At 40.3% G+C, this 12,190-nt stretch overlaps 1 protein-coding gene across 1 annotated transcript in view; it reads left to right on the top strand.

Moving 5' to 3' along the window:
- Positions 1–289: 289 nt before the first annotated feature.
- The window catches only part of LOC124788322 (beta-1,4-galactosyltransferase 7), a 28,577-nt gene continuing 16,676 nt past the window's right edge, over positions 290–12,190 (top strand). The window contains exons 1-4 of the mRNA XM_047255561.1: positions 290–655; positions 735–949; positions 1,049–1,272; positions 3,803–3,949. Coding sequence (XP_047111517.1) covers positions 547–655; positions 735–949; positions 1,049–1,272; positions 3,803–3,949 — 695 coding nt within the window. The 5' untranslated portion in view covers positions 290–546. The remainder of the gene's footprint in view (positions 656–734; positions 950–1,048; positions 1,273–3,802; positions 3,950–12,190) is intronic.

The following is a 12,190-nucleotide window of genomic DNA, read 5'->3' as shown; positions in this document are numbered from 1 at the left end:
TTGACTCAGCTTTCAAATGCCAAAAGAATGCTGTCGCGCATGCCGTAGCGCTTTGCCCACGTGAATCGTGTAGCGGTTATTAAGAAAAGTCATATTACAGTGACATTACCTATCCTGTATGTCTATAATTACCATGTGGTTAGAAGGAACCAGACTGAGATGCAAACAAATCAAGTTAAAGCGTTTGAGGGAAATGCATGTGCAAGTTTTAGATGCCCATAAGACAGCCAATGCACAGATATCTCAAATGTAGGATTTCTTCTCGCGAAGCTCATTGCAGACTGTCTGCCTTGCAGACGGATGTCGGGCGTGAATTTGAAAGCTGTGGAGGCAATGGTGTTACGAATTAATAGAATAGTTTGTTTGAATTGGACATTGGGCACAAGAAAAGTTAACGATATGTTTTGCAAGAGCTATGTTGAGAAGTGTTCGTCATACAAATCTGAATTAGACAAATGGTGTATAATCATTCAGCAGACAATCCTTCTTTAAATGACTGTCTCGCAATGTTTCGTACTCCTGCTTGTTATTAATGCATGATGTAAGATGGGTGTGTATCTGGGACTTCTTTTGTGGAGAACTAAGTGTCTGGTGTTGTGTATATTCATGACATTCATGCTTGGATGCTTTATTGCTTTGACACCAATTACTTCGGGTAAGTTGCCAGTTCACCGTGTTTGTTGCTGAGTGACTAATAACGTAAAATGTTTGTTTAGCACGTTAACAATTTACAGATGTCTGTGACTGTGCGGATAAACAATCAAGTGATTTAACGGAACGGAAAACCGAAGAACAAACGTATCAGACAGAGGGTGACAAAGCTAAACATAAACTAGCGGTGCTAGTTCCTTTTAGGGACCGTTTTGACGAACTTTTGGAATTTGCCCCTCATATGCACAAGTTTTTGAAAAAGCAGAATATAAATCATCAAATATTTGTATTAAATCAGGTAAATATTGTCTTGCCGGCTTCAGAATAATACTACAGTAAGAAATGTTCAGCCAGGTTTGTTTCTTCCGTGCATTGACACGGGAATTTTGTTTTAAAGATCGACAGTTACCGATTCAACCGTGCAGCGTTGATCAACGTTGGATTCCGAGAAGTGTGCCCAGAATGTGACTACATTGCAATGCATGACGTTGATCTTCTCCCACTTAATTCACAACTGTCATACGGATATCCAGAGAGTGGTCCATTTCATGTGGCATCTCCACAGCTGCATCCACGCTACAACTACTCAACATTTGTTGGAGGAATATTGCTAATTAAGAGGTAAGTATATAGCTGTCAATATCTTCGTAAACATTTCTGTGTATTTCCGCAATTGTTTCCCATTAACATTCAGTTAGGTGGTTTGTGTAATTACTTGATTGAGTTGTTGACACACATTATATACTGCGAACTATGGGTGAAGGGCAGCAGGCAGATTCCTTATTTCTCGATTTCTGAAAGCATTTGATACAGTGTCCCACTGCAGACTTAATGAATGTATGAACATTTGGAATTGGTTCCCGACAGGCGAGTGGCTTGAAGACTTCTATCGAATGGGATGGTGCAGTGGTTAGCGTTCAGTACTCGCTTTTGGGAGGACAGTTGTTCAAGCCTGTGTCTGGCCATCCTGATTTGGGTTTTCCGTTATTTCCCTAAATTGCTTCAGGCAAATGCGAGGATGGTTCCTTTGAAAGGGCACAGCTGATTTCCTTCCCTAATCTGAGCTTCTGCTCTGTCTCTAATGACCTCATTGTCGATAAGACAATAAGCACTAATCGGAAATCCGGAAGCGTCCGATCCCGCCCGTCTGCTTTGACCCATGACGTCACAAATATGGCGGAAACAAAAACACACATACTTTCCACAAGAAGCCTAATGACACTAACGGGACAAGCGCGGGAAATGGGGTGTTTTGGGTGGGGGCAAACTAAATATAAACAAATTTAGACGCCTTGCGTAGCTACAACGTGTAAGTGAAGACAGCCATGCATGAATACCCATCCACCTCCCCAGGGGTCGTAACCCCTGCAACCCATAGAAGATAAAGATGCTTCAGTAGCTGATTAGTGTTTTTTGTCTCTTTAAAAAAAAAAAATCTCACGGGATAGAACGAACAAATCAGAAAGATAAATATAATAAACTAAAACAGAAATTGGATGAAACAGATAATTAAAATAAGTAATAAGTGTTTTTAAATTAAAAAAAAAAAATCTCACGAGAACGAACAGATCAGAAAAGTAAATAAAATAAGATAAAACAGAACTGGAGACAGCCACACTCAAACCAAACTCCGCACCGTCATGACGTCACACACGACAGCACCCTTACGTCACGGGTCAAAGCCGACGCGTGGGATCGGACGCTTCTGTCGACCCCACTAATCTCCTCCTGCTCCTCTTTGAAGACTTCTTGAGTAATAGAACCCAGTGTGTTGTCCTCAATGATGAGTGTTCATCAGAGGTAAGGGTGTCATCAGGAGTGCTGCAGAGAAGTGAGACAGGACCAGTATTATTTTGTATATACATAAATGATCTGGGAGAGAAGGTGGGCAGCAATCTGAAGTTGTTTGCTGATGATGCTGTGGTGTCTGGGAAGGTATTGAAGTTGAGTGACAGTTGGAGGATAAAAGATGACGTAGACAAAATTTCTTGTTGGTGTGATGAATGGCAGCTGGCTGTAAATGTAGAAAAATGTAAGTCAATGAGGACGAGTAGGAAAAACAAACTCATAATATTCAGATACAGCATTAGTAGTGTCCAGCTTGACACAGTCACAGTGTTTAAGTAACTGGGTGTAACATTGCATAACAATATGAAATGGAACATGCATTTGAGGACAGTGTTAGGGAAGGTGAATGGTGCGCTTCAGTTTATTGGGCAAATTTTGGGAAAATGTGGTTCATATGTAAAGGACCACAATGTAGGACACTAACGTGATCACCTAGTCTGTAGTACTGCTAATGTGTTTGTGATCTGTACCAGGTCAGATTTAAGGAAGGCATCGAAGCAATTTAGAGGTGGTCTGCTAGGTTTGGTATCAGTAGGTTTGAACAACATGTTAGTAGTATGGAGATGCTTCGGGAACTCAAATGGGAATCCCTGGAGGGAAGGCAACATTCTTTTCTAAGAACTCTATGAGAAAATTGAGAGCACTGGTATTTGAAGTAGACAACAGAATGATTCCACTGCCATCAACATACTTTTCGCATAAGAACCACAAAGATAAAGTACGAGAAATTGGGCCTCATATGGACGCATGTAGATTGTCATTTTTCCTTCACTCGATTTGAGAGTGTTACAGGAAAGGAAGAGACTGGTAGTGGTACAGGGCACCCTCCGCCACCCACCGCATGGTCACTTGCAGAGTATATATATAGATATATTAGAATTTGTCACACAATTTCTAGTAGGAGTAATATTATTGGAGGTGATACACCTTGCCTTTCTCAGATGTTGTAACTGATTTACTGAACCATTTACAGTGGGACAGTTGTGAGCTTCACACCAAGGTGCAACTTGGGCATTTTATAACTCCTTAAATGATGTTAACAGTGCTATTTATCTCATAAATTGTCCATAGAGTAAATCTTTACTTTAAAACTCACATTCAAAGGTGCTCTCCTCATAAACATCCGAGTCTTTTATGTTCATTTGCCATTTATGTTACTTCTGGTATGTAAGGCATTAGTAAAGTGATGTATGTCTTTAAAGAATGATAATGAAAGAGGCAATATAATATTGGTTAAAAAGGAGTGTGATGTATCAGATTATTTAAAAAAACATAACTTATTATTTAAAAAATTGGTTTTCAGGGAGGATTTCCAAAAAGTCAATGGAATGAGCAATAAATATTGGGGCTGGGGTTTGGAAGATGATGAATTTTATGTTCGCCTAAAAGAAGCCAAGCTTCAGATATCTCGTCCTCAAAATATTACTACAGGAAAAAACAATACATTTAGGTAAGAAAAACATGGAAGCTTCTTCTCTCTCTCTCTCTCTCTCTCTCTCTCTCTCTCTCTCTCTCTCTCTCTCTCTCTCTCTCTCTCTCTCTCGCTCGCTCGCGCGTGTGTGTTCATGTGTGTGCGTGTGCGCATTAGCAACAATTTACTGTAAGTAAATGGGACTCTAGAAGGAGATTATCACTCTACAGTAGGAGAGCTTCTGTGAAGCTTAGGGTACTGGCAGAAGTGAGGCTGTTAGGATGGGGCGTGAGTCGTGCTTTGGTAGCTCAGATGGTAGAGAACTTGCCCGCGTAAAGCAAAGGTCCCGAGTTCGACTCTTGGGGTCCAGCACACAGTTTTAGTCTGCCAGGATGCTTCAATTGAGACACTGTTTGCTACATTTTAAAGTTTTCAAAGTTTTTTAAAATGAGAAAAGTGTGCTCAGATTGGGCATTAATATGTAAGTTTTAGTCTTTGCTGTAATCTGTTACAGTTTTTATTCTCTACACACACACACACACACACACACATTGTAATATGGTATTTCTTACACCCCTTAGGATGGGGCGTGAGTCGTGCTTTGGTAGCTCAGATGGTAGAGAACTTGCCCGCGTAAAGCAAAGGTCCCGAGTTCGACTCTTGGGGTCCAGCACACAGTTTTAGTCTGCCAGGATGCTTCAATTGAGACACTGTTTGCTACATTTTAAAGTTTTCAAAGTTTTTTAAAATGAGAAAAGTGTGCTCAGATTGGGCATTAATATGTAAGTTTTAGTCTTTGCTGTAATCTGTTACAGTTTTTATTCTCTACACACACACACACACACACACACACACACACACACACACACACATTGTAATATGGTATTTCTTACACCCCTTGTGGTCGTAGCACTCTCTTCAGTTGGCTTGTGCAGTGTGCTGTTGGTACATGTTTTATGATGAAACCTGTGTATTGTGAGTCTTGTTGTTATTACTCTGGTCCAGTATGGCTGGTTTGTTGAATTCCAGGTGTCTCTTCTCCCAGTCCATGATGTTAATCACTCTTCTCCCAGTCCATGATGTTAATCACTCTTCTCCCAGTCCATGATGTTAATCACTCTTCTCCCAGTCCATGATGTTAATCAGTTCCTAATATGATTCTCTGGAAGGTAGGCTCCGGTGTAGTATATCGGTGTCCTCTATGAAATAACTCTTTCGTGAATTCATATGTAAGTCTGGATTGCAGTGTTTTTCACACTCCCAGTATACTTTTCATGAACGTTGTCTTGGTTTTTTTATATTCTTTTCATGTTGACGATCTTAAATTTTTCCCACATGATCTCTCATACATATGTCTTAAGATGTTGTGCCACAGCCGCTTTGAATAGTGTCATTGCTGTGGTTCTCAGCAGATTGGTTATGTTTCGAATATTTTGTGAGGCCTTGATGCCTACTCCTGCTCTTTTCAGAATATGCATACTGTAAGATGTTGCTGTTGTCTGTAGTGTTATCCGCAGATATTTATATTTCCCTACTATTTGCAGTCGTTCATATTGTGGAGTTATAATCTCATTGGTGATATTTTTCCTCCCTTCCTAAATGTTATTTGAACTGTCTTTTCTTGGCTTACTTTTAGATCATTTTCCTTTGCCCCTGTTCCTAGTCTTCATTGTGCCTTCTGTATGGCCTCCCTTTCTGCTGATCCTTACACTGTGTCCCTCTCTCTACAGAACTGTATCTGCATTTGAGACACCATTATGTTTGTCACATCAACTATATAGATGTAGCAGAGGGTTGGGCTCATAGGGTGTTCTTGGAGAACTCTATTCATCTGCATAATTTACTCTGAGATTTCAGCATTGTTGTGTTTTTGAATCAGATTTTGTTGAAGGTGTGCCGCAATTGTTTACACTAGTGGGTCTCCCTCCTTGGTCATTCTCTTCAGTTTCTCCATTAGTTGTCCTCTACGACTGAGTTGAACTCTTTATCGAGATCTACAAAGACTGTATAATACTCATCTCTCCCATGTCTCAGTGTCTCTTCTATTTGGTTCATTAAGCACTTCACTGTCTGTATCGTGCTTCTGCCCTTTATGAATGCAAATTGGCTTTCCAGGATGTTTCCCAGGGTGTGTTGTTTTTTCGGAAGAGATTGTAATAAACTTACTAAAGAGTTTTTTCCCTAAACGAGTATACTTGTTTTGCATTATTCTGGTCCATGTACCAAAAATGTTGATCATCAGCCTCTGACATGCTATTGTTATGTGCAGGCTGTCATTGTTTGTTATTTATTTTGGTATTCACCAAATAACTGAATAAAAATAAAAATATGCCCTACAGTACTTTTTTTTCTTCCAAATCTGTTGTAAATGATTTGTGGTTCCTTATTTCACCCAAAAAAATCTTTCTGCTCCAGTGAGTTTGCCTTCATAGTTACTGCACACACTATTAGGGGCCATGGAAAAAGGCATAATAACTATTCTCACACAAGCCCAAAATATGTGACCCAGACTAATTCTGTGAATGTATATTTATTTTATTATGAAAATGCTATGTAGAGGCTGTATATTTATGCTAAACTGAAGCAGCTTTATTATGGGTTGATTCATAACAATACTGTGTACCAAATATTCAAAAAGAATACCACAACTTCAGGAATTTAAAACTCTGCAACGACAAAAGGCAGAGCTAAGCACTATCTGTCGGTGAATTAAGGGAGCTATAAAGTTTCATTTAGTTGTACATTTGTTCGCTTGAGGCGCTGTTGACTAGGCGTCAGCGTCAGTTGATGCTAAGATGGCGACCGCTCAACAGAAAGCTTTTTGTGTTATTGAGTACGGCAAAAGTGAATCGACGACAGTTGTTCAGCGTGCATTTCGAACGAAGTATGGTGTTAAACCTCCTGATAGGTGTTGTATTAAACGTTGGTATAAACAGTTTACAGAGAATGGGTGTTTGTGCAAAGGGAAAAGTTCTGGACGGCCGAGAACGAGTGAAGAAAATGTAGCACGCATCCAGCAAGCATTTGTTCGCAGCCCAGGAAAATTGACTTGCAGGGCTAGCAGAGAGCTGCAAATTCCACAATCAACTGTATGGAGAGTCCACATTGGCACTTATCTGTCCGTAACTACCTGAACGTCAACTACCCGAGGCGATGGATCGGCCGCCAGGCAGCCCGTGACAGAGCACTTCGTCACTGGCCTCCAAGAAGCCCTGATCTTACCCCCTGCGATTTTTTCTTATGGGGGTATGTTAAGGATATGGTGTTTCGGCCACCTCTCCCAGCCACCATTGATGATTTGAAACGAGAAATAACAGCAGCTATCCAAACTGTTACGCCTGATATGCTACAGAGAGTGTGGAACGAGTTGGAGTATCGGGTTGATATTGCTCGTGTGTCTGGAGGGGGCCATATTGAACATCTCTGAACTTGTTTTTGAGTGAAAAAAAAACCTTTTTAAATACTCTTTGTAATGATGTATAACAGAAGGTTATATTATGTTTCTTTCATTAAATGCACATTTTTAAAGTTGTGGTATTCTTTTTGAATCACCCTGTATATTGAAACACTGTTCATTCTGAAACTTTATGCTGACGTGACAAGTCATGTGATACCTCTTAATATCGTTTCAGACCTCCTTTAGCTTGGCGTAATACAGCAATTTAATGTGACATGGACACAACAATTTGTTCAAAGCCCTTTTCAGAAATATTGAGCCATTCGGACTTCTCAATTATGTCTCATAAATATTGGATGAGATTCTTGTCAGGCAATCTGGGTGGCCAAATCATTCGCTCAAAATGTACAGAATGTTCTTCAAACAAAATGAAAAAAATTGTGGTTGGGTGACACGGTGCATTGACTTCCATAAAAATTCCGTCATTGTTTGGGAACATGAAGTCCATGAATGGCTGAATATGATCTCCAAGTAGCTGAACATAACCATGGACCCCCAGTCCATCCCACGTAAACACAGCCCACACCGTTAAGGAACTACCATCAACTTGCACAGTGCCTTGTTGACATTCATTGTGGTGTCTGCGCTACAGTCAAACCCTACCATCAGCTCTTATCAACTAAAACCGGGACTCATCTGACCTAGGGTCCAACCGATAAGGTCATGAGACCAGGAGAGGCACTTCAGGCAATGTCCTCCGAGGCATTCACATCAGTCATCTGCTACTCTAGTCGATTGACACCAAATTTCACCACACTGCCCTGTTGTTGTTGTTGTGGTCTTTAGTCTTGAGACTGGTTTGATGCAGCTCTCCATGCTACTCTATCCTGTGCAAGCTTTTTCATCTCCCAGTACCTACTGCAACCTACATCCTTCTGAATCTGCTTAGTGTATTCATCTCTTGGTCTCCCTCTACGATTTTTACCCTCCACGCTGCCCTCCAATACTAAATTGGTGATCCCTTGATGCCTCAGAACATGTCCTACCAACCGATCCCTTCTTCTGGTCAAGTTGTATCACAAACTTCTCCCCAGTTCTATTCAATACCTCCTCATTAGTTATATGATCTACCCATCTAATCTTCAGCATTCTTCTGTAGCAACACATTTCGAAAGCTTCTATTCTCTTCTTGTCCAAACTATTTATCGTCCATATTTCACTTCCATACATGGCTACAGTCCATACAAATACTTTCAGAAACGACTTCCTGACACTTAAATCTATACTCAATGTTAACAAATTTCTCTTCTTCAGAAACGCTTTCCTTGCCATTGCCAGTCTACAATTTATATCCTCTCTACTTCAACCATCATCAGTTATTTTACTGCCCAAATAGCAAAACTCCTTTACTACTTTAAGTGTCTCATTTCCTAATCTACTTCCCTCAGCATCACCCGATTTAATTTGACTACATTCCATTATCCTTGTTTTGCTTTTGTTGATCTTTATCTTATATCCTCCTTTCAAAACACTGTCCATTCCATTCAACTGCCCTTCCAAGTCCTTTGCTGTCTCTGACAGAATTACAATGTCATCGGCGAACCTCAAAGTTTTTGTTTCTTCTCCATGAATTTTAATACCTACTCCGAATTTTTCTTTTGTTTCCTATACTGCTTGCTCAATATACAGATTGAACAACATCGGGGAGAGGCTACAACCCTGTCTTACTCCCTTCCCAACCACTGCTTCCCTTTCTTGTCCCTCGACTCTTATAACTGCCATCTGGTTTCTGTACAAATTGTAAATAGCCTTTCGCTCCCTGTATTTTACCCCTGCCACCTTTAGAATTTGAAAGAGAGTATTCCAGTTAACATTGTCAAAAGCTTTCTCTAAGTCTACAAATGCAAGAAACGTAGGTTTGCCTTTCCTTAATCTTTCTTCTAAGATAAGTTGTAAGGTCAGTATTGCCTCACGTGTTCCAGTGTTTCTACGGAATCCAAACTGATCTTCCCCGAGGTTGGCTTCTACTAGTTTTTCCATTCGTCTGTAAAGAATTCGTGTTAGTATTTTGCAGCTGTGACTTATTAAACTGATAGTTCGGTAATTTTCACATCTGTCAACACCTGCTTTCTTTGGGATTGGAATTATTATATTCTTCTTGATGTCTGAGGGTATTTCGCTTGTTTCATACATCTTGCTCACCAGATGGTAGAGTTTTGTCAGGAATGGCTCTCCCAAGGCCGTCAGTAGTTCCAATGGAATGTTGTCTACTCCGGGGGCCTTGTTTCGACTCAGGTCTTTCAGTGCTCTGTCAAACTCTTCACGCACTATCATATCTCCCATTTCATCTTCATCTACATCCTCTTCCATTTCCATAATATTGTCCTCCAGTACATCGCCCTTGTATAGACCCTCTATATACTCCTTCCACCTTTCTGCTTTCCCTTCTTTGCTTAGAACTGGGTTTCCATCTGAGCTCTTGATGTTCATACAAGTGGTTCTCTTATCTCCAAAGGTCTCTTTAATTTTCCTGTAGGCGGTATCTATCTTACCCCTAGTGAGATAGGCCTCTACATCCTTACATTTGTCCTCTAGCCATCCATGCTTAGCCATTTTGCACTTCCTGTCGATCTCATTTTTGAGACGTTTGTATTCCTTTTTGCCTACTTTATTTACTGCATTTTTATATTTTCTCCTTTCATCAATTAAATTCAATATTTCTTCTGTTACCCAAGGATTTCTACTAGCTCACGTCTTTTTACTTACTTGATCCTCTGCTGCCTTCGCTACTTCATCCTTCAAAGCTACCCATTCTTCTTCTACTGTATTTCTTTCCCCCATTCCTGTCAATTGTTCCCTTATGCTCTCCCTGAAACTCTGTACAACCTCTGGTTCTTTCAGTTTATCCAGGTCCCGTCTACTTAAATTCCCACCTTTTTGCAATTTCTTCAGTTTTAATCTACAGGTCATAACCAATAGATTGTGGTCAGAGTCCACATCTGCCCCTGGAAATGTCTTGCAATTTAAAACCTGGTTCCTAATCTCTGTCTTACCATTATATAATCTATCTGATACCTTTTAGTATCTCCAGGGTTCTTCCATGTATACAACTTTCTTTCATGATTCTTAAACCAAGTGTTAGCTATGATTATGTTGTGCTCTGTGCAAAATTCTACCAGGCGGCTTCCTCTTTCATTTCTTAGCCCCAATCCATATTCACCTACTATGTTTCCTTCTCTCCCTTTTCCTACACTCGAATTCCAGTCACCCATGACTTTTAAATTTTCGTCTCCCTTCACAATCTGAATAATTTCTTGTATTTCATCATACATTTCTTCAATTTCTTCGTCATCTGCAGAGCTAGTTGGCATATAAACTTGTACTACTGTAGTAGGTGTGGGCTTCGTATCTATCTTGGCCACAATAATGTGTTCACTATGCTGTTTGTAGTAGCTTACCCACATTCCTATTTTCCTATTCATTATTAAACCTACTCCTGCATTACCCCTATTTGATTTTGTGTTTATAACCCTGTAGTCACCTGACCAGAAGTCTTGTTCCTCCTGCCACCGAACTTCACTAATTCCCACTATATCTAACTTCAACCTATCCATTTCCCTTTTTAAATTTTCTAACCTACCTGCCTGAGTAAGGGATCTGACATTCCACGCTCTGATCCGTAGAACGCCAGTTTTCTTTCTCCTGATAACGACATCCTCTTGAGTAGTCCCTGCCCGGAGATCCGAATGGGGGACTATTTTACCTCCGGAATATTTTACCCAAGAGGACGCCACCATCATTTAATCATACAGTAAAGCTGCATGCCCTCGGGAAAAATTATGGCTGTAGCATCCCCTTGCTTTCAGCCGTTCGCAGTACCAGCACAGCAAGGCCGTTTTGGTTATTGTTACAAGGCCAGATCAGTCAATCATCCAGACTGTTGCCCTTGCAACTACTGAAAAGGCTGCTGCCCCTGTTCAGGAACCACACGTTTGTCTGGCCTCTCAACAGATACCCCTCCGTTGTGGTTGCACCTACGGTACGGCTATCTGTATCGCTGAGGCACGCAAGCCTCCCCACCAACGGCAAGGTCCATGGTTCATGGGGGGGGGGGGGGGTCACACTGCCCTAATGGATATTTTTGTTGTGTCCCATATTGATTTCTGTGGTTATTTCATGTATTGTTGCTTGTCTGTTAACACTGACAACTCTATGTAAGCACCGCTGCTCCTGGTCATTAAGGCTATCATTTAAATATATGAGAAACAGTATAGGAGAACCCCATACAAGATTTCTCCCCAATCAGAATTATGTCCCTGGATTCTGTTGGTTGAATTACTACTAAGTACAAATTTCTGCATATATATAATTTTTTTTTTTTTTTTTAGATATGACATGATCTATTGGTTGGCTATACCATCAATCCCATAAAACTTCAATTTATTTTGGAGTATAGTATGATTCACAATCAAATGCCTTGGATAGGTCACAGAAAATACCTACTGGTGCTATTTTATTATTTAATGCTTGTAATATCTGATGTGTGAACATGTAAATAGCATTCTCAGTGGAGCAACTCTTCTAAAAGCCAAGCTGTGGTTTGCTGAGGATATTATTGTTGCCAAGGTGAGATACTATTCTAGAATACATCACCTTCTCAAAAATTCTGGAAGATGATGTTAGCAATAGATCTGTAGTTATTGACGTCTCTCTTATCACCTTTCTTGAAGAGGGGTTTAACAGTGGCGTATTTTAGTCTTCTGGAAAAATGCCTTGAGTTAATGATGCATTACATATTTTGGACAATACCAGACTTCTTATATGGGAACAAACCTTTAGTACTCTATTGGAAACACCATCAAAACCAGAAGAGCTTTTATTCT

This window comes from Schistocerca piceifrons, chromosome 3, assembly GCF_021461385.2.
Source record: "Schistocerca piceifrons isolate TAMUIC-IGC-003096 chromosome 3, iqSchPice1.1, whole genome shotgun sequence".
Classification (NCBI taxonomy): domain Eukaryota; kingdom Metazoa; phylum Arthropoda; class Insecta; order Orthoptera; family Acrididae; genus Schistocerca; species Schistocerca piceifrons.
This window is presented reverse-complemented; position numbering and strand designations above follow the sequence as displayed.